The sequence below is a fragment of the Pteropus vampyrus genome, unplaced genomic scaffold, assembly GCF_000151845.1.
Source record: "Pteropus vampyrus isolate Shadow unplaced genomic scaffold, Pvam_2.0 Scaffold203, whole genome shotgun sequence".
Classification (NCBI taxonomy): Eukaryota; Metazoa; Chordata; class Mammalia; order Chiroptera; family Pteropodidae; genus Pteropus; species Pteropus vampyrus.
In genome coordinates, this window is record NW_011888984.1 from 1761413 (window position 1) to 1784615 (window position 23203).

The 23203-nt window shown below is 48.9% G+C and overlaps 1 protein-coding gene and 1 long non-coding RNA gene across 2 annotated transcripts; both read right to left on the reverse strand.

Annotated features, from left to right (window-relative positions):
* Positions 1 to 613: 613 nt before the first annotated feature.
* Positions 614 to 22641, reverse strand: SPINT2 (serine peptidase inhibitor, Kunitz type 2). The gene is made up of 7 exons (XM_011372292.2): positions 22080 to 22641; positions 7355 to 7525; positions 4898 to 4957; positions 3691 to 3744; positions 2897 to 3058; positions 2506 to 2541; positions 614 to 1207 (listed from the first exon to the last, which is right to left on the reverse strand). Exons 1-7 carry the CDS (start codon positions 22183 to 22185, stop codon positions 1041 to 1043), a joined length of 756 nt encoding a protein of 251 aa, XP_011370594.1. The 5' UTR covers positions 22186 to 22641; the 3' UTR covers positions 614 to 1040.
* Positions 8898 to 13595, reverse strand: LOC111746854. The gene is made up of 2 exons (XR_002783280.1): positions 11658 to 13595; positions 8898 to 11619 (listed from the first exon to the last, which is right to left on the reverse strand). It is a non-coding gene; the product is annotated as an uncharacterized LOC111746854 (long non-coding RNA).
* Positions 22642 to 23203: the final 562 nt, after the last annotated feature.

Below are 23203 nucleotides of genomic sequence, written 5' to 3' on the forward strand. Positions count from 1 at the left end.
GGGTAGGAAGCAGAGCTGGGACTGAGCTGGAGGCCAAATTCGGCAGCATGGTGCCCCGTCCCCATATCAATGCAGGGCTACGAGGGCGGCCTGAAGCAGAACTGCAGGAAAAGCTGAAATTCATGACGCCCAACTGACCTTGGTCAGAACCACCCCAGCTTTAGCAGGGTCCCATCTTCCCCTGGAGAGGGTGCATCCTCATTCCAGCCCTCCTGTGCCCTCAAAGCAGTGTTTCGAGGCGTGCGATACAGTCCACAGTGTGTCATTAAAAAAAAATTCATTGAACATGGCTACAATTTTTTGAAAGGGAAATAGGATAGAAAATATCAGAGCTTACCACAGGTGGGAAAGCTAAGTGTTACTTGGTGAAACTTTGTTGTAATGTAAGATCATTCAAAAAGATCTGAAAGATGCTCTTTTAGGGAGTTCATTTCTAGAAGGGGACATCTCATGGAATCCTGTGATAATTTTGGTAGAGTTCCAATTAGCAGTCCCATAAAGAAAGCAAGCACATGCTGAAATTTATTTTAAAAAGGAAGGCCCTTTTTATTAAAGTTGTACATTTTACTGTCTTCCTTTCAGAACCCTAATTTAAAAAAAACAAACTCGTTTAGGCTTCCTTAAAAAAAAAAAAACCCCCACAAATCAGACAAACAAAGGAAACTATTAGAACATCACTTCTGTGATGGCAAAGGAGGCAAAAGGATTCAACACAAGAAAAGAAAACTATACCTGGAGCAAAGAGAAATCGAAGAGGAAGCAACTGGTCCGCGCCAGGCCACCTGCACCTGGACGGGAACCAGAGCCCTTTCCGGGGCAGATTTCCGCAGCAAGCCTGCCCCCAGCGGCCAGGAGCGGCCCTCTTAACTTCTGGAGTGACAAACAGACCAAAAGCCCTAATGATCACAAAAATACAAATCGATCACTCTATTTCAAAAAGTACACACGCATTCTAGTTGTCTCTCCTCGCTCCCCAGCTTCTCATCACCAACAAGGAGTCCTGAATCCTGAAAAGGGGTGGACTCTTGGTGACAGGGCAGTCACAAGTGGCACGTGTTCTTCACCAGGTGCTCCTTGTCGTCCCCAGAGATCCAGACGGTGCGGAGGGCACGCTCCTGGTTTCTCCGCGCCACCCGGATCAGGCAGACCACGGAGGCTCCCAGCAGGAGGATCAGGACCATCACGAACAGCACCGCCAGGACCACCACTGGGGAGAGACAGAGGCCTCAGAAACGGCGGGCTGGGGGGCCACGGCCAGGGTGGGTCCCCAAGGGGCTCGGGGCGAGGACCAGCAGCTCTTGTGCCTGAAGTCCCCCGCTCCTGTGCCTGAAGTCCCCCACCCTACCTGAGAGGGTCTGGAGGACTGACACCGCCCACCAAGGAAATCATCAGGAAGTCATCGAGGAGAGTCCCCACAGTCCCAAGAAGCCAGTTCTCAAAAAAAGGAGGCGCCATGTGACGTGTACACAAACAGGGTGACAACTACTTGCGCTCCTCTTTGAACCAAACATTCCCACTTCGACTCTGCATTTCCCGCCACCTCTGGTGTGTGTATAAACACAAAACCTCCGCCGGCCACAGAAAACGAGGTGCCCCCGCGGGAGGCTGGGGTGGCGGCCTGTGGAACGAGGGGGGCGGGTAGCGGCAAGGCGTATCTGGAGCAGCGCGGGGAGGGGACCCTTATGCTTCTAATGGCTCTGACAAGTTTAACAGTGGTCGCCTCACCTGTCAGTTAAGATTTTCTTTTCCCAGGTGGGGCTCCACCTAAGGAACGTGGCTCCTGTGGCAGCTCCCTGGCTCCCCTGCCCTGGTTGCAGAATAGGGGCGAGTGCCTCCCCATCACCCCCCGCCAACACTCCAGACCCAGGCTGCTTTCAGCCCGGGCCTAGCAATCCAGTTCTAGCTTCACTCTTCTTCTAAAAGAGAGCAGGCAGGCGGCCAGGGCCGGGCTTCTTAACAGGGACACGTGTGGAAAGAGGCCAAACCAGTGTGGCAGGTCCTTTGCACACACACTCTCCTCCATGACTCAGAATCAGAAACAAAAGCAGAGGAGGCCCGGCCTCCATGTCAGACCCACTGCTTGGGGACAACAGTACTGGCTGTGCACACGGCAAGGGCTCTCCAACTGCCTTCCTGTCACATATGACCCACTCCGTCCACCCTATGGGGCAAAGTTCCCTCTACACCTGGAGTGAGACTCAAGCCTGCATGCAGCAGACACCGCACGCCTGAAGGCAGGGCTCACCCCGCCACCCCAGGCACCGCCAGCTGAGCCAGCTGAACCGAGACTGCCTCGCCCCCCGCCCACACACTGTATGGGGGAGGGGAGGGGCGCGAACATCTACCACATGTGCCAAGCTGCCTGGCCATTCTCATAAAGAAACACAACTTTCTACCAAAAAGATGTTTATGGTGAAGGATGATGTGTCCAAGACGTGTGAGCCTGCAAACCACAGCTGAGCTTAGTCAAGGCAAGCAGGTGGGGGAGGGCGAGAGGCCATTTACCGTTGGTGCTGTGGGAGACAGGCGACAACTGCTTGCCTGGGAAGAGAACACAAAACCCTGAGGTCAGCTCAAGTCGTCCACCAGAGCTGCCCCCACCTGAGGATGCCCCTAACCCTGGCCCTTCACGGCGGGGGCTGGGGGCCTCTTTCTGAGGTATTTTCTCTTCCAGCTCTTCTGCAGTCTTTGAGGCCTCGTCACCCTGGTGGGGACCTAGGATATGTCCGCCCAACAGCCAGAGCCCGCACCCACCCGCTCCCCACTAGGGGGCCGGAGAAGGTTGGAATCCACATGACGGCATTTGCGAAGCCTTGGTTTGAGGGATGGGGATGGGTCTGGGCAGGGGCTGTCCGGCCACCGCGGTCTCCTGGACCCGAGGGCCAGGCAGACTCACCAAAGCAGCGGTTCATGCACTCCTCTTTGGAGATGTAGTTGTTTCGATTGCCCCAGCACCCTCCATAGATGAAGTTATCACAGGAATTCTTCTCGGCATCAAAGTGCCAGCGTGAGAAGGATGAGCGGCAAGGCCCAGTGACCACCTTGGCAGTGCAGTACTCTGGGAGTGGGAGCACCGGGAGCACAAATGAGCGGGGCCCAGGGGAAGTGGGATGGAGCTGGAATGTTCCCAAGCAGAGTCCCACAGCTGCCAGCCGAAGGAGAAACGTCTCTCTGCTAAAGAAACTTGTAAACTACAGACGTGGCCAGCCTGGCCATCTGACACCATCCTCCACATTTTCAGCATCTTTCTCTTTACGGTCAGACTGTATTGATATGGAGAGTCCTCTATGCCAGGCACTATTCTAGGCACTTTCCATGTATTAACTTGGTTTCTTAGAGACCTGTCCGAGGCCACTCATTTCATATTCAGGGACTCTGAGGCAGAGGTAAAGTCACCTGCCCACAGCCACAAAGCTGGTGAGGGAGGCCTGCCACCTCTTTAAGGCAAAGCTTCCTACAGCAAGTTGTGCGCACCCTGCTGCCCACTGCCTGGGCCACCCTCATGTGTCCTGCTGCCTGGGGAAGGTCAGGAAGCCCCACTCTACAATTTCCTTAGTGGAAATCCTCAAGTGTGTCTCAATTCTCAACCAAGTGAGAAAACATGTTTGGCCCATACATAAATATATATTTTTAAAGTTCTACTTTCGACCATTTAAAATATAAAAAATGAAATTTAAAAAAAAGTTATACCTTCGTAGTTGAAAGTATCGCTGGAGGAGTCGTCAAAATCCTGCCTCCTGGGAACTAAAGCACAAACATCCATGTCAGGGAGGCGGGGATGGGCACGGGACGCGTGGGCTGGCCGGGCCTGAAGGGGCCCACTGGGGGCATGGACACTCTAGCGCCTAGAGGGAGGGTGTGGGGTGTGGAGCCTCCTCTGGGCACGGCTGTGCTCCACTGCCTCCTGGTCCTGATGGGCTCTATAGCACACGTAGAATGAATGCTGGATGGGCTCACCTGCCACCCCAGGGGTTGCTATGGAAACTAATCCCAGCCATAATCTCTGGGGAAATTTTCTTCTGAAATAGGATGGAACCGGAGTTATCACGCCAGTGCCCCAGGGTTCTGGACGACCTTGGATGAGATTAGCTTTGTTATAAAGAGTGAAAGTAGGTAAACCAATGGCCAGGATGGTCACAAGATTCCTGCCTTAGCAAAACTGAAAAGTGACTCTAGCCTAACTTTTGGCATTCTGCAAATCAGCCAAACAGAACGAATAAATACTCATTCTCACATGAGTGCTGGTGTCACACAGCCAGAGGACCAGAGCCAAGAAGGCAACAGCGCATGGCCACTAGCCTACTAGGGGCTGTCCTCGAAAAGGGTGGGGGTGCATTCCGCCCCCCTACGGCGGGTCTTGCCCAGCAGAGCCTGTCGCCTGGAGACTGGCCTTTGCTAGTGCAGCTGTACCACTCACTCCGGGCTCCCGACGTAGGGTCCTTTAAGCAGAGGAGGGATGGGGCAGCTGCGGTCAAGATTGCAGTGTGAACGGAGGCAGGGTGGCAGAGGACAGGACTCAGCACAGGGAGGGAGGTGGCCAAACCATAGGGAGCAGAAACAGAACAGGCAAGGAGGTGGGTGGGTAGTGAGACAGCAGAGGCCAGCCCAGAGAGAAGGAAGGGCCTGAGTTGAGCCATGTGGGCAGCGACCACGATCCCTTGGCCCCCAGGAGGAAGCTGAGGCCAGCCTGGAAGCACTGCAAAATCCCTCGGCCCTCTTGTCTACAGGATGCCGGCAAGGAGCCAGAGGCTGGCAGCCCGGCAGAGCCCGTTAGCCAATGCTGAGTAAACAGAACTAGGAAGCAGAAGCCCTTGTACAGGTCTCGGATCACAAAGGTCCTTTCATGGTCACCCATCTGGATGGCCCTCGTCCCACCCTGGGTCTTTTAAAAACCTACCACTTAGGATAGAGGAATCTGCTCCATTCTTGCTGGTGGCTGGATCATCAAGGGTGTTCTCTACAAGGGGATGAATAAACAACAGAGTGAGGAGACACGCCCCTCCAAGACCGCCTGGTGAAACAACAAAGCCGTGACCCCGAGCAGCTCTCACAGCGACTCCCATTTCTCCTTAGCGTGGGCCCTTCAATGCACGTGCTGGACCACAGGCCTGCCTGAACCTGGAAATACGGAACCAAGAGTCCCCCTGCAGGTTAAACTTTAAGATCAACTGGCTGGGAATCAGAGCAAAGACGTGTGAAATGAATGTAAAAGGACAATATGGCTACCAGGGCCAAATAATCTGCGTGACTGCATTAACCTGTCTATGAATTAAAAAGTTACCAGGGTGTACAGCAGCAACATGGTTAAAATGGTAAGTTTCATGTTCTACATAGTTTACATCTTTCTCACTCCCCCGCCCACACACACAGTTAAGGCGGTGGGGAGGAGAGGCTAGTCATTTAAGGAAGCACAAAAAAAGGAGCACTGCCAGGGCCCGGGAGGGAGGAGCCCCAGCTCCCTGCCTCCCTTCTGGTCCCAACAGACCTTCTGGAGGGATGCAGGGCTGGCCTGACCTGGTGTCATTCAACAGTCACGTCGCAAAGCAGCTCCCCTTGTTCTGCCTCTCTGCTCATCATCTCCTGGGAATCTGGCTGAGAGGTCTGCCCATGTGGACTAAAGGTGCAGGCACAGGGACCGCAGTGCCTGGGGTTCCCTGAGTGGTTCTGCTTCTCATTATAAATTAATAAACTAGCCCTCTCATTATCATGTGGCTTCCCCACAAGAACTAGTTAAGAGCATATTCCTGAGGGAGAAATATGCTCACAATAGCCTCCAGTGACTAGTTCCTCTGGCAGTTCTAGCTCCCCTCACAGACTCACGAGATGCCTCAAGAGAAGTGCAGTGGAACCATGCTTGGATGCCAAGAAAGAACTTTCTGGGCCCTCAAGACTGGGGTCAGACTCTGAACCACCTCTCGGAGAGGGCTGTCTGCCGTCTCCCAGCAAAACACAACCAACCACACCTGGCCCCTGTGGTGACATCTGTCTTAATGCCCAGTGTCTACTGCTTGTGTTCTTAAAACCGACTCTCTTTCTGAGAAAATGAGGAGGAACCAGAAAGGAAGGGCAAGTACGTTTCCTACAGTTGACTCCTGACTAGGAAAAGGCAGAAAAGGTAGCAAAAATATTTCCCCTTAATTCCTCCCCTAAAACCAGATCATGGCTGACTGGAAAAATACAATAAATGCTATTTTCCTCAGTCACCAACTGGTAAAGTTGCCAGTCGCTTCCTGAAAGGTGCAGGGCTCACCTGTATGGTCCAAAGACAACATCCTGCCACCTCGGCTCTCCAAGGGCTTGTGGAGAGCCTGCCGGGCACCCGGATCAGTGGAATGGCCCTCAGGGCGCTTGGCACTGTTTCAAAGCTCATGTCAGAGCCAAGGCCGCTATCCCCCCACATCCCCTTTACATATAACTCTAAAAAGCTTATCTAATTTCTGAATGCAGAGCTCAAAGCCCAGAGATTATAGCCAGTGAGTGAGAAGACATAAAAATCTGACAAGGACGCAGGGCGCGGGGTCGCAGGCTGGCTCTGTTCAGGGAGCAGTGAGGGCACCAGCACATCCTGACACGGAATCAGAATGCAGAAGCCTAACCCTGATGCCATCGAGAAAGGATGCGAGGCGTCCTTTCTGACACATGCCAGTGTCAAGGAGACTGCTAATGAACATGTTCGACAGTTTGGCTGGCTACGTCCTTGAGTCTCTGCAACACGTGGGAGGGGTCAGGCCCCGGAGGGCCAATGTCTCACTGCCATCAGCTCTCAAGGAGTCTTACGGCTCAGTTCAGAGCCAGTGAAGGTTGTTGTGGGGATTTAGCTTTCAGGGTCAACATAATCTTGATTCCACGGAGTCCTTCACAGGTGAAGGCTGGGAGAAGCATGGATTCCAGGAAGTATGGTCTAGTTTTAACTTGACTCAGAACTTGGCTGGCTGAGTGAGATCATTTGCCCTAGAGGTAAAAATAACCCAAATGGCCAGGGTGTAAGGGGGACGGCCTGTTCTGAGTGGACCTGGAGGTCTCTGCTCGAGAAGGGGAAACCACTTCCTCCTACGCCGGGTCTGTGGGACTTGGACTCAATGGGAGAAAGGAAGTCGTGGAGAAGACACAGACGCGCCTCGCCCCCGGCTGCAGCCTGCGGCCCACCCTCTCCATTCTGGGAAGAGGGGGAAGGGGCTGCTGTGAAACCACTGTGTGGGTGACCTTTATTTTACAGTGTGCCTGTTTCTTCTGCTTTAATGACATCCTCCGGGGTCAGCCATGAAGAACTAGTTAAGAGCAAAAGGCATCTATCTACGTACCAGTCAGTAAACTGTCTCTACATATTAACATTTCCCCAGCCACAATGTCTTACCCGTGACGCCAGCACACTTCTCAAGACATTCCTCCTTGGTCAGGTAATTATTGCCATTCCCACCACAGCCTCCATACACAAACTGCTGGCAGGATCCGCCAGTGACATTGTACCACCACCTACGGAAGGAGGCTCGGCATCTTCCCACGACCTTCGGAACTCGGCAAAAGTCTAAAACACAAAGCAGAGACTGGTTAGCTCGCCAGCGACAGAGACCACGCCTGGACCTGCCGGTGGAGGCCCGCGAGGGCTCGAGCCCCGGTTCCGGAACGTTTCCTCTGTGAGCTGTTTCCACAGCGTCGCTGTCAGGCCTCCTTGGTCACTCCTTCCTGTACAGGAAGGCATGTCATCTAACAACACAGATACGCTTTTCAGTTGCATGTTGATTTTGTCCCTGACCCCATTATCAAAGACACACATACCCAGTATAAAATATGACTTTCAAAGGCAAAAAAACAGACGTCTGGGTCCTCCCGGACACGTGTGCCATCACACCGGGCCAGGGGAGCTGAGTGCGGAAAGGCAGTGCGCTGGCGACGTGAGGTCAGGAGGGAAGGAAGCACACCGTCTGGCGCTCAGACACCTTCCCTAACCTTCCCTGCCCACTCTGCCCGGGTTGGCCACTGCACACGCAAGTTACCGCGAGCACCTCAGAAAGAAGCTCCCCAACTCCAGTTCCCCCCACGGCCAACCCCCAGCTCCAAAGGCAGCGCGGGTCACTCTTCTGCCCCAGTGCTGTGACGGCTCCCATCTGAGCACACAAGGCTGGCCTGGGTTTCAAGGTGCCCCGAATCTGGCCCACTCTAGTACAAGGGAACAAAATGGTGTTATCCAATTCCAGTCAGACATATCTGCTTGCAAAAGGCCTAGCACTCTGTTCTTATAAAAAGTGAGAGATAAGAAAGTGCTGGAGGTATCGGCTGCATCAAACTAAGACTTTCTCTTGGAAGAATCAGGATCGAAAGCAACCTGAAAAAGCCAAAGGAGTCAACATCTGCCCTGTACCACCATACCGTGCCTCCCACACATTCACGGGTCCACATCGCCTCTCCCTGCATCCTGGCCTCCACAATCTGTCTGGCAGAAGGGCGCCTGGTACAGGGTGCTTGATAAATCAAAGCATCCTAGGGCTCAACGCTTGGGTCCATGCTGACACTTACTCCTCTCTAGTTGTTTTCATGTTTGTTACGTTTACTTCACCAACTAGGGGAAAACTTTCGAAAGCACAGAGGGAAGATCTGTGCTTCTCTTCTGTCTCCCAAAATACGTCACAATGATGGGCATGAAACCAAATGTTCCATAAAACGTCAGTCTATGGACAAAAAAGGTTGGTGCAAAACATACACCCCAAGGAACTCCCCTACACACCAATAAATCACAGATAACCAGTACAGCAGGAAAAACATATTCTAAAGTAAAAAATTCTGCTAATTTGGAAGCGACCAATCAATGAAATCACTAGTTAAATCGCTGGCTTGTATGCTTAAGACGAGTGATTTTATGATATGCGAATGATTCTTTAATAAAGCAGTTTTTTTAAAAAAATAGGGGCACCTTTTGTTCCTAACACATCAACCCGAAGCAACTGGGTGTGTACCTGGAGCAGGTACTCTTCACAACCACCAAAGGTCACAAAACGTACATTGACAACACTGCGCATGGAAGCCAGGCAGGAGAACAGCTCTCTGGTGTGTGACTCTGCCCAGTCCACGTGGTCAAATGCCAGAGGCAGCCCTGCTATCAAGAAAAGACAGAGGAGACCCACACTGGATCCACTTATGGCCCCCAACTGAAATCACTGTCAAGGCAGGGAGCACCCATTGCTAACGACGGTGGCAGCAGCCTGCCCGATGCCCCGCAGGCTGACGGCCCTGGGGGCACCCTGAGTACTGTGTCCTTGCTTTCCGAATAGCAGCAGTTGCAACTACAGGCTTTTTAACAAAGACCCAAGGGCAGAACCGTACACTTTAAATGGGTGAACTATATAGTGAGTGAATTATATCTCAATTAAAACAAAAACCGAGAGTGCTGAACGAAGCTCAAGGCAGGAACCATCAGATACCACAGCAGAGAATGCAACAACGTGACACCAGTACAAAGGGTAAGAATTCAGTGGCTTCTCATAAGCAAGAGTGCCAGATACACACTGTGCAGGTACGAAAACCTGAGAGTAGATGAAGAGGAAGAGGAAAAAAAAGCCTATCCAGGGGTAGACGGCAGTTTCCATGGTGAAGGTAACGCTGCCTGGAAAAGGGCCTCATCTTTGCAGGCAGACACACACTCAGCGCTCGGGGCCGATGAGACGCAGGCACGCTGGTCCCTGCGACCCAAGCATACAAGGACACTGATTAGATGTGGACATTTGCCAGTACACCACCTGGGACAGCAGGCTGAGCAGGTCGTAAGAAAGTTTACCGTCGGATTCCTCCACCAGGTCTGCCTCTGCGACACTTCCTTTCCTGATGGGAATGTTTTTCTTGCAGATGTGCTGGGCCCTTCCTTACAAATCTTTTGGGCCTGGGAGGCCATTCTGACTCAGACAGCTGCTCACAGCTGCTCTCAACTATCACACTCTGATTTCATAGTTTGAGTTTCAGAAAGCAGCCTTATTTCAGGTTCCTTGCGTGGGGTAGGAGGAGATGGGGGGACTTCACTTTTGTCACAGGAGAATTTAGAAACATCTCTTTATTGAGAGAAAAGCTGGACAAAAAACAACATGTCTAGAAAGATCAAACACTGACAATTATTGAAGCTGAGTGATGGTCCACGGGGGCTCATAAAACTTTTCATTACTCTGCTGTTTACATTTGAAAAATCCTATAATAAGAGAAAAAAGGTACTCTTTTTTTAAATCAAATTTTATTAGAGTAAAAGTAAAAGAGCTCTAACTCGCAGATTAATTAGCCAAAGCTGGATTCAACGAAGATAAAATTCAACCATGCCCCTAATGTGTCAAGACAGAGTCCTTTCTGCAGGTGGAGGCTCCATACCGAGTGTGGAGTCTCATCTTGCCACATGCTTTTACTAACTAAATTGCTTTTAAAGCCTCTACGATATAAATTTTTACTCTCTAGGCTTGACAGAAGTGAACTCATGAAAATTTTGTTTTTGTTTGCTCCTTTGTGTCAAAGGAGACAGTGTTCCTTCAGGAAATACAGGCCATATATTCTTGACTTTCACCCTAAATAACATCAGATCATGTTCTTTCATTGTTCTCCAAAAAGTCTGTACAAAAAGCCAGAAATACTTTTAGTATGTAAGACAGTTCCCATGCCTTATCATCTTCCTTAAAAGAACTATACTTTGATAGGTCCAGATTAAAATAAAAATGAAGAAAATTACTTATTTCTTGACACCCCATTTATTGCCTTAACCAAGCATTGTGTCAGGCACATTATGTGGACTAATGGTCACAATAAAGCTGGGAATCATGCAGTAACATCCTACTTTACACGCAAGGACACAGGCTTGCTAAGCAATCAGCAGAGCCGGATCTGCCTTCGATTCGCATTGGTCTGACTGGAGAGCACCACTGTAGTCACGACCTTGGACGGACAAAGCCACTATGGTAACAGGCACTGGGGAAAATATGACCCTGAAGTTGCTTAGATGCCACGACATTCCTGAGGGCCTTTACCACAATCCGAGGGCTCACCAAAGCCAGGCCCTCGGCTGGGCCTGTTTCCAGTCACGTTCGATGGCAGGGTGGGGGGAAACGTCATACCAAAACTGGCCGAGGGGATTCGGTTGGACGAATTTTCAGGGAACTTATTCCTTAGTGAATAACTATTATTATGAAGAGATGACAAAATGATAGATTCGTCTTAGAATAGTGTTGGGAAGTAATCATGAAAAATGTTTCACATTCTATTTGTATGCTCACAAATCTTAGTGCAAAATTAAATACTTTTTATGTTTTCAAAATGCAGAGTAGGAAAAGCTGAAGGGAACCAAATTTGGATACACTGGCTTCAGAATATCAAAAAAAAAAAAAAAATCTGCCTTCAAAAAACATTCCCTTGGAAAAGCATCAAAAAGGGTTAAAATCACACATGACCCAAAATATGAACCTAAATTACAAAACCCTGGCAAGACATTTGGAACATTAGCTATGACAAAACTGCCAAACGGGCTGGTCTTTGTCACGGAAAACAGGTTTCTCAGGTTCTAATGTCACTAGTCACTAAAGCTTTAACAGAGACACATAGCCAATGGTTTGGACAACTTCATTCAGTGAGCAGCCGGCTGGAATCGTCTGCTGTCACCTCCCAACCAGGATATCACAGGAATCGTCTGCTGTCACCTCCCAACCAGGATATCACAGAAATATCAGGCTCCCAAGTACGACGAATCTAACTTAACAGGCTGAAGGAGATGGTGTCTAACCAACCTTCAAAAATGCATAATTGCAACTGTGCCAACTCTGAAAAATAAGTCTATTTTAATGGAATATTTCAAATATTCTGAAAAGTACAGGAAATACCAAAACACTGGTGTATCTACTTCTCTGCTGTGTCAAATTCTAACATTTTAAAGGACTAAAACATCGACGGAGCGGAAATACTCTGTGTATCCCTCACCTCAATCTCACCTGCTCCTGCCAACTGACCAACACCTTGAACTTCGTGTTTTCTTTTTTTCGTGTTTTCATACTCAGAGTCACTTTACCTTTAAAATAAACAAAAATAACTTTCTAAGATTCTAGTCCTTGATACACTTTTTACTTTCATGGGTGCGCCGTAAACTGAAAAACACTGACTTCTTGCCTCGCCGTGCGCCTAATAAAAAGCCCATCATCTCAAACGCCTGAAGCCCCTCGTGGATCGGTCCTTCTTCTCCCACCCACTTTTCTCTAGAGCAAAGATCAGTAAACTTTTTAATGAGGGGTAAAACAGCAAATACAGAGCAGTACTTGCTTTCCACACTAGTGGAATCATGCAAAGTGAAAGGAAAAAGTATGAGTGTTTCAAGACCTTTGAAATTTTTTTGTGTCGAAACATTAAAAACTGTGTGTTATAAATATATAGAATGAAAAACAGTAAAATGAACGTTATCCTTCGCTCTTTCGATGTAATAAAATTGTCCTGAGAGTTACTTCACTTTTTGTAGAGGTTTCTGCCACCATTACCTCCTCTGGGGCATCATCCTTTCTGCCACAACCACATCCCTCATTTCTGTTGGTAAGTGGGCCCTTCCTCACTGAGCTCCTCTGGCTGCGCATCCAGTTTCTCAAATGGAGTGTCAAATGTCAACACTCCCCCAGTCAGCTAGTTCTTCTAGCACTCCATTTATGCTCCACTGGAATTTCACTTCTGGCATTATGACTTTTTCTCTTTGCCACAATGGAGTCTTTTTTGGCCACTTCCCTCTGTTGAATATCTGTTTTTGTGAACTGTCAGGCAGATTTACCACTGGGAAACAAGGAGGCAACACAACTCCACGCTTTGCTGTATGTGTACGAACGGACGGACAGATGTGCGATGCCCGATCACCACGCGCTCGCACAGTGATGTGTGACTACAGAGCTAGCCGCTGAACCTCGCGCCCAAGTACTCAAAGTGACTACATGTGGCATCTAAAATTATTTAATGAAAGTGTGATAACTGAAATCATTGCATGTTGAAAACCCTGCGAATCAAAGATTGCCTTTATTTCAGAGGCTGTGGGTACAAAACCTATTCTGACTACTTGTCTGTCATGGTAGCATAAATGCAACCTCAGACAATATGTAAGTGAAGAACCAGGGCTGTCATTCCAATAAAACTTTATCTGTGGACACTAAAATTTTATCTCATAATTTTTACAGGTCTTGAAAATTCTGATTTTTTTCAACCATCAAAAAAATATAAAAACCATACTTAGCTTGCCAATTCATTCTTTAGAGTGTTTATAAAAACACCCTGTTCAGATTTTCCACCCCTGCCGTCATAGAAATCAGTCTCATGTGTGCCGTCAGAAGCTATTGCAGACTGCTAGACATTTCTTATAACACTGACCATGCATTCCTCAGATTTATCCTTTGCTAAAAAAGGCCGTAGCACACCCTTCCATCATTAAAAACAGCTCTATTCTCTTCACTAAAGTCACTTAGAATTCTAAGGGATAACGGCCAAAGGGAAATTATTTGACACAATAATCCTCAGGCATTTAAAAATCATATTTTACACAACCAATTAGAGGAAGAACAGTTCGCTCCTCAGTATCAAAAAGAAAGCAAGGGAGAGTCATTTAATTCAAGGGTTTCAAAGAACAGGGGCACTATTACCACATTCACAAAGGGCTTGGTATTCACAGATCGACAACAGCTGAAAATCCACCAAGACATCTTGTTTGTGCTGGTTAATAACTGTGAGACCTCCGGACCATGGAAAGTTCAGAGCTGTGAAAAACAGTCAAACATGTATGTGCTGGAACAGAAGAGTGTCTAAATCTAAGAGGGGGAAAAAGCAAAAGAATGGTTTCCATTCCTTTTGTAAACTTTTAATTTAGACACAGGTATGAATCTACCTCGAGGGGAAGGGACTAAAGGAGAGCCTTTTACATACAGTTTTCTTTTTCATCTGTATCTTTTAGTATAGTTTGAGTATTTTAATCTTGTGACATATTACTTTTATTTTTTTAAGGGTCAGTAGTGGCTTTATCTGGATAGTGGATGATGGTCCCTTTTCTTTAAATTTTTAGAGAAAAAGAATTTTAAACTATATGGTAACAAACTGAATGTACTAAATTCCCTAGTATCTTGAGCAGTACTAAGCTACAAGTGTTTGGTGAACAGCTGTTATACATAAATAGGGTGACCACATAATTCATTCTCTGGAGCAAGACACTTTTCAGAATGAAAGGGGATGTTTTTAATAGTTATCCTGGGACATACGGTGGCATCAACTGGAACCCTCCAAGGTAAACTGGACTGAGCAGCCACCCTATACAGGAGGCATTGACTGGGAATGTGGTCCTTACCCTCCAGAGGTTTACAATTCAATCAGAGCCACAAGCCTCCCTTGGACAGGGGGGAAAAAAGCACCATCACACCCTAAATTCAAAGGGCATGTAAGCCACACCAAGTACAAAGGAAATGACCAAAGGCTCTGGTAGAGGGGATTGACACAATTAGGAAGAGTCCTTTGGCAGAAGTGTGTAGGACGGGTTAGGCAGAGCCTGCAGGAACCTGTTCAGGTAAAGGACCTGGGCAGGCAGGACCCCTGGCTGCCTCTCCCCAGCCGCTGATGCCTGGGGGCATTTTCCTGACCTCTCGGTACTTCCGCATTCGTAGCATGGAACAGTAAGTACTCCATGAAGCAAGAACGTGTACACCTCTCGATAAAGCTGGAAAATGTATAAACCCCATACTCCTTAATTCACCAAGCCCCATATTCATTGATTTTAGGCCTGGCTAATTAAAAAAAAAATCATGTAGATTTTAGAGGCTTGGAGCACCTAAACTTCAGAATCTTGGGAGGTTTTGGAAGATAAGACAAAGCTCTGATTATGGACCCATTATATCTGTGACATAATAATATACATTTGGTCTCAGTCCACCTCCGCCCCCTCCCTTGGTCTTTGATCCAGGCTCCAGACACCAGAGCTTCTAAAACCTTGGGAATCTCTGGAGCAATAAAAACTGTCCTTTTATATGCTAATGAGATGACTGGAGGGTGGGGGGACCCTGGAGAGCTTCAGGATGAGGGCAGGGTGTCAGAAAGACCAAGGCAAGATTAAAGGTCTGAAACTTTCAATTGAGCCCTCCCATCCTCAAGGGAGGAGTGAGAGACTAAACTAATAATCTATCAGGCCTAACCAAGGGGTTAGGAAAGCTTCTGGGCTGGTGGACACACCCACATGCCTCTGGGGTGGCTCACCTCACACTCCAGGAGGACGGGAGCTCCAGCTGGGGACCTCTGAGACTTTCCCAACCTCCATCTGGCTAGTTATCTCTTTGCTTTCTGATAAACCCCCAAGTGTGTTCCCTGGAATTCAGGGAGCTGTTCTAGTAAATTAGTGAACCCAAAGACAGGGTCTTAGGAACCCTAGATTTATAGCAGGTTGGTCTGAAGTACCTGGGATTTTCGAGTGGCATCTGGGGGCAGGGGTAGTCTTGTGGGACTGAGCCCTCAACCTGTGGGGTCTGTGCTGACTCTGGGTAGTTAACTATCAGAACTCCGTTAAATTGTAGGACACCCAGTCGGTGTCTGCTGAGAACTGGGGAAGAACCCACACAGAAGACAGAAGAGTATTCTGTAGTAAACAGGAAGAGTTTTCTCCTTAAAATATGTTTAGGTTAGGGAAAAAGGCTAAGAATGTTAGCAAGAGAACAATCTTGAGGACATTATAAACATGACTCAGCCCAAGTTGACGTGACCGCTGCTCCGTGCGTGACTTATACCTGCTCTGGATCTAGTTAGTTAAAAAGTGTTTTTTGGCAAGTCTTTTTTTGTGACCTCTAGACTTATGGTTCCTGTGGAGGAATGCACCATTAATCCTGAGGCTACTTGACAACGGCCTGTCTGGGGAAGGGCATCTGTCACTGTACGTACCCTGAACTGCACTGGTGAGGGGGAATAAAATGTGAGGAGACTCAGCGGCTTTCCCGCCACAGGTCCCACTGGGCTGAGCTCTGCAGACCTGCTCAGATGCATTTCTTAAAAACAACTCAAACAAGAGAGCTTTCTTTGACACAATGGCCACTATTATAAGACTGTTGTGAAGGTTGTCCATTTGGACTGCAAGTATCTTTTCTCCAGGGACTGAGAGACTCTCATTGAGTGAGTGAAGAGGTACTGACTATCAGCGAGGCACTCAGGCTGCTTGAATTCTACCACGCCAATTTCCAAAGTTGACATTTTACATCAGCCTTATTTCAAGGTGATCTATAAATTCACCTATTTTGGTTAGCTGGATAGGTCCTACATACTTGACCGCTTGTTTCCAGTATGGGAAACTAATTACCCACCTTTTCTAGATCCAGGTGCCTGGAAGTTGGGGTAAGTATCTCAGAAACTTTAAAATAAACTCCAGGTATTTACGAGGAAAGAACATTTACAATGACAAACCCAACTTAAATGATAAGCCTCATAAAACTTTGGTGTTTTAGATATACAATCCTGACATTTTAAATATAAAATATTTAGATTAAAAAGTTTACATTTCATAAACTATCAGTACAATACAAACCACCACTCCTGCCCACCATCACTTCATATTCATCACTCAGCCAGGACTAGGATCACAGTGGCCCACCTGAATAACTCTGAAGGAAATAAAGTAATTTCAAAATCTTTCATGGAACTGTTAATTCACATTCAGAGGTTCTTAACCTTTTTTGAATCATGGACCATTTTCAGAAACTGATGAAAACTAATGGACCCTCTGCCTAGAGCTGTGTTTCTCAACATGTTTTTGGTTACCGCCACCCCCGACTGTGCCCAAGAGCCTTTGAGACGAGTTTTTCCTAATTACCTCAGGAAGTTCCCATACCAAAGACATATGTGGCCCTTTGAAAGTTCACAAACACCTATAATATTTCATATTTTTTCACTCCCCTAAAAACGTGCTCTAGACTCTAAATGACAGACCCTGAGAAACCCACATATGAATTTAGAGCTTTCACATAAAGGAGCCTCTGAAGCCGTGGCCCCAGCACCATAGTGGTGAGATCCATCTCAAACATCTCAAAATTGACAGCTAAATTTTTGCCCTGATTTCTAAAATGGCTTTCCAATAATGAAAAATGTACTTCAAATAAACTTTGAAGCAACTAAACTCCAAATTTCTGGGTCTCACATTTCTTCATATGGTGTTTTCAAAAAGATCTTATCAGAAACATGTGAAATGACATATGACCAGAACCCTACAAAGACATCTATAATCCACATGCTAATGATACTGGCCTCAGCTGTGAATTCTGCATTAGTCATGTGACCAGTGGACCACCAAGGCCTCCTGGGGATAATGAAGTCATTTTGTTGTGACCCCTTCAGGGTTCTCTCCCCTCCTCACGTGCATCCCAGGTGACCTCATCCCCTATTTGGCCTCTCCTGTCAGCCTCAGGACACGGTAAACAGGCTTGGTTGCCTGGCCAACTACCAAGAGATAAACCTGAGCGAGCAAATGACTCTGGGGATAGGTAAAATGAGAAACTGGTAGGGGCTGGGTGACAGAAGTCTGCTTTCTCTACCACAGGCTCTGCTCTCAAATGCTGACCAGGGCAAAAGTTGTTTCTGGTGGAAAGTATCTTTTCCCACTTTCTTTTTTCAGGGAAAGGTCCACTCTCTCTCAGTGGACCAAAAGCAAGGCCCTCAATGTTCTTTAGGGACTGTCACCATTTGAGTCTCAAAGGCCATGTTTTGAGTACTAAGCACACCAAAACTTAGCCTACCTTTCCCGCAGTACTCATCACCAGACATGTGTCGTTCATTTCTTTATTGTATCATTGTCTTCCTCTCATCACAATGTAACTGCCATGGATTGAAGGTCGTCTCTGTTGTTCAGTGCCCTATTTCCAGGGCTTAAAAGTAAAACTTGGTAGGTGCTCAATAAATATGTGTTGTAAATATTTCAGACTGTCCTGGAACCAAACTGTCTTGCCTGTAAGCAGAACAAGGGCCTCTCCTGTGGGGGACAAGGATACGGGAAGAGGCTACTACGGAGACTCACCAGCTGATCACTGACACCAGCTGCACCTTAGCTCTTTTCTGTTGCCGTGTCTTTGACCACCCAGTTTACAACGATCCCTGGGGATGAGGAAAAGTGTGGTGACTAATAACACACTTATGTGTTGGAGATTTGCTGGAAAGTTCACTCTTTTAGGTAAAGTGGAGACTTTCAAATAAATGCTGCTGCACTTATCTCCTGTGGAAAGTTCCAAGAAAAATTAACAAAGAACTATGAGCCAAGTAACCACTAACAAAAGTTTTGATGCCCCAGCCCAGGTATTGGCAGCAGAAACTACACCTAACTGACCACTCCCTAAAGGAATTTTAGAGGTTCTATTCTGAAGAGGAATACATTATCTGTCTTTGTACTGATCAAAATTAGATATTGGGGGGACCCTCCAAATACCAGGACTTATCACCTGGGGAAGAGAGAAAAAACAATGCACGTTGTCGCCACCTGATAAGAGTTTTTTCCCTCCCTAACAGCAATAATACACATACACACACTCGGTGCACTGCACAATTTATAGTTGTTTTATCCTCCTCCATTTACTAAACAGAACAAATTCTTAAGGTGGCAGTCACAACTCAAATGTTTATAGATACGGAGGGCAGGCCAAGTGAATAAACAGACTGAGGCAGAGCAGTACTGTCCTGTCCACAGGAGTAATGGGCCCCAGCCCATTGGTGCTATGTGGGAACACAGGCCTGGTGCCACCAGACCTTCATATTTTCTGACAAAGCCAAAACTCAATTTTTTCCATAAAAAAATTTCCAATTCTAGAAACTGTACAAGTCACATAAAGTCTGTTAGTGGCCTCCAGGAAACAGTCAACTTATAATCTCTTTGTGTTTTCCATGGCAGGCTGGCATTCTCCCTGCATGCTAGAGACACCTGGAGCAAGGACACCCTTTGCCACTACATCCCACGCCCCTTCCCATCTGCCCCCACCACCCGCACCTCACTAGCACTGTCAGTCTTGAGACCACATGACACTGCTCTGATCACCCAGCCTCCTGAGTTACTCTTCATCCCCACACATCCTGTTTTGTCACCATCTCCCTTCCCCCAACTCCTGGGGCCTCTGGTACTTGTGACCTATCTTAAAATCTCTCATTTTCTCAATCTCTTCTCTGAACACTGTCACTTTCTTATCTCTAACCTACCAGGCTCTCCCCTGAGGATAGGCCTTCTCTTATGCCCTTCCAAGGGGGTAAGTCTCTTTGCTCCTAGGTACTTCCAGACCATTCTCACTCCATCCTCCCCCCAATCCTGGTCCTCTCTTGGCTCCTAGACCTCCTCCCCTCCAGTGATCCCGTCCTCCTCGCAGCCTCTCCCTCTCAGGGTCACGCCTAGATAACTTGATAACTGCAGCCTCTTCAGAACCCCAGTTTCACGCATCTCACTCACTGCCCATCACATCCTATCTTTCTAGTTCTTTCCCTCCGAAACCTCAACTCCAACGATCCATTGGCTCTACCGCCTTTCCACGATCCCTCTACCCGCTCATGTCTTCACACAGTTGAAATTCCTTGACCAACCACTGTAATCACCCCTTTACACATGTTCACTACACACTTTCCTCTCTCCACTCAACTCATCTGGCAGCGCCTGTGCGGCTGCATTTGGCTAGAAAAACACCTCACACTCACTCAGTGGATGACCTGCTTCTGAGAAAAATCAAAGCAACCTCCTGCCTCGAATTAGGCTGTTGAAAGCTTTCAAACAAACAACTTCAGATAAGTGAGGGCATTAGCTGACCTGGCCAGCCAGGCAGGAGTACTTCTGAAAGGTCAGCAGGTCCAGCCAGCTCCAGGAGCCAGCGAGGCCACTGCGAACAGAGAAGGCCTCTGCAGCCAGACCTGGCTTCGTCAATTCAATTACTACTGTGTGACCTTAGACAAGACCTGTAACTTCAGCACTGCACCAGGTTATCGCAAGGATTAAGTAACATACCCGAGCTCAGAGTAAGCAACAGATGTTAGCCCCAAACTGTTTTGATAGTCCCAGGCCAGGCAGCTGGAAGGTACTGTATATCCTAACATAATTACTTCACCTAAAAAAGTTCAGAAGGGCTGACTGGTCCTAGTTCAGACTGCAGGAATGATGACCGGCTGCATTACCGATTCCTGGTCCTCTAGAGCTGGCCCCTGAGGTCCCGTTAACTTGTTTTTCTCTCTCTGCCTTGGGCATAGGGGAGTTAAGTTCTTCAGAAGTCACTGCAGGCCATGACGACGTGCACGCACATCTTGCTTTTTCTTTTCGCCTAATATGCTGGCCTATAAGGCCGCCAGGCTCCTGCCCATTTCTCCCACCTCACATTCGCCCCTCCCCGCTCCTGCTCCAGCCACGCAGGCTGGCTCTTCTCAGTCTCTTCCTTGAAAACCACCAAGCGTGTTCCAGCCTCAGGGCCTTTGTACTCCATTATTTCCAACTAACTGGACACTGGTCCCCGAGGTCTTTGTGTAGCTGCCGCCTTCTCATTCTTCATCTTGGAGCTCAGAGGTTGCTCTCCTCAGAGAGACCTCCCTTGACTACCAACCTAAATAAAGTGGCCCCTATCAGACATATATTCAAAAATGTACTACCAAGTGCTTTTTATGATGACTTTTTTCCCCCTGGAGAGCATTTCATTTCTCAAAAAGGATGCCAGGCACGTTTCAGATCTGTTTCTGGTCCCCTGTGGATCTTACAAGACCTGCAGCGCTGGCTGGCTGGATTCTTTGTTCACATACCAGACCCCACGGGGTGGGGGGAGGGGCAGAGAGGGGGGGCACAGTTCTAGGAACATGGTCTTGCTGAAGTACAGAAAAGACCAGGAGAGGGGGCACAAAAACACACATGTTTATACTTGCCTTGGGTCACAGGGCAAGTCAGAGAGCGAGGTAAGAGAAGCAAACTGCCTCAAAAAAATATACATAGAATTTGGATGGCAGACTTTTTAGGGGAAGAAGTGGAATTTGGAATCTGTTGTTTATTCATAAGAGAATACAATTTTAGCTGATTATGCTGGAAAAAAAAAAGTGGCCCCCATCATCTTACATCACCCCATTTGTGTACTTTGCCCTGTTCATTTTCTTAGTAATTTAATATTGTGGTGAGTGCTCTTTATTTAAATGTTTACTCACTGTCTCTCTCACCAGAATACAAGCTCTGAGTGCAGGGACCTTGGCTTGTCTGAATCACAACTGTTATCACCTATGCCAGCACAGTCCGGTGCACATAACAGGGGCTTGATAAGTTTTGCTGAATCAATGAAATTATTCTTTCAAGTTATTTTCAAACCCCGCTTGTGCTTGTCTGAAGTAGTTGAGATTATAACATTTGTTCAAAAAGCCCTTTCGACCCGAACTTCCTTAGCGTATTAAGGTTAAAATCTGGCCTTATCCTCCACCAGCCTCTTAAAAGACAAATCCAATGAATCCAAGCCCAGCTCCCCAAAGCCAGCACTCGCCTTACACCAAGGCGCCCCACCCTCGCGTCCGGCAAAATTTCTCTCCTCCAACACTTTCGCTTTTTTTCTCCTTCCTGCGGATATCACTGAGAATCACCTTCCTTCTTAGTGGCGCTCCACGGCAACTGGACCACAAAGGTTTCTCGGGAGGCTGATGTCCAATAACTAAAGGGGTGCGGGTGGGGGCTTCCCAGAAGCTAAAACTGCCACCAGGTCCCTGGGCTTTTCTGGGCCGTGGCACTTTCCGCTGCCAGAAAGACGCTGGTTTTCTGGTGGGCCTCTCATCCCTTCTAGCCACAGGTAGGGACAATGCTGTTCCTCAGTCAGTAGCACGTGTCCCCTCCGTCGCCCACAGGAAACTTTCCCAATCCTGGCTCCTCCGCCCGTCCTCACTCACAAGGGCTCCCAAACTCTTCTCGAGGCTCAGTCTCCCAGGGTTGGCTCCACCACACTCCCAGAGCTTCAACAAGTCGCCTCCAATATCCTCCCCGGCCTATTCACCAGGCACAGACCCTGCCGAGAGCCTCTTGGACCCCAGCTACCCCTCATCCTGTCCCAGTGCCCGCCTTCGGCCTCTCGGCCATCCGCTCCTCCCAGGAGACCCGCCCAGGTCCTCACCGTGCACGTCGCGTTCGCCGTCGGCCGCCTCGGCCCGGAAAAGGAGCAGCGCTGCCAGCAGGGCGAGGAGCGCCCCGCACCGCCACCGCCCACGCAGCTGCGCCATGACGGGCTGCACCCGGCCGCCGGCCGTTGGGGTCTCGCGATCAGGTGCGGGACGCCCCTCGGCGCGCACGCGCACTGCAGCGCCTCGCTTTCAGGTGCGGGCGCTCAGGGGACGGCGGCGCTGGCGCTCAGGCCCGAGCCTCCGGGAAGCCGCTGTCTCGGACCTTCGGTGTGCGGACTGTCTGCCTCCTACGCCCACAGTGCGGGAGAACGCTCCTCACTCGCCCGTTTGCCCCCAGCCAGCGACACTCAGCGCCTCCCCCACCGTTCAGAGCCCCGTCACACCTCCAGACGCTCGGTGGGCGCTGGAGCCAATGGCGGGCGCCTGGAAGGAGCTACAGACGGTGGCTGGCCAGGGCGGGGCGGGGCGCACCTGCGAAGGCGGGGCGCGCAGAGCCCAGGCGCAGGGAGAAGGCACCTGTGGGGCTCTGCTCCTCCCACCGCGCACCTGAGCCCGCCCGCGGCGCTGGGAAAGGGGAGGGGCTTGCGTTGGCCCCGCCCGGGGCGGGACCTGGCCGAGGCGGAGGCGCTCGCCTGCTGAACCGGCTTCCTGCTACCTTTGCCCGTGGTCTTGTCACCGAGGTCCCGGTACCTTCGCTCTTGGCGTGGGCCTCAGGGTGGGAGCAGAGGACGCAGACACTCTCTGCCTGGAAACCTGTGGGTTTTTTGCCCGCCTCAATTCAGCCTTCCTTTGAGAGAGATGGATTTGTTCCTGCCTAAATTCAGCGTTCAGTAAACACCTACTCGGAAAGTTGCCGGAAACCCAGTGGCGACTATGCCAGACTAGTTTCTGCGTCACCAGACAGGAAAAGTCCAATGTAATGGTGACTTAAGCGGAGGGCAGAGCGATTAGGGATGTGACAGGGGAAGCACAGGCTGGGATGGTGGAAGACAGGGTATGATGAGAACCCAGACGAGTTCCTTATTCTGTGGGACAGAGGACTTCTCCCGAGGAGAGATAGGCCCACGAGTGAACAGCAGCCCCAGGCTCTACCTCCACTATTCTCAGCGCTGAGATG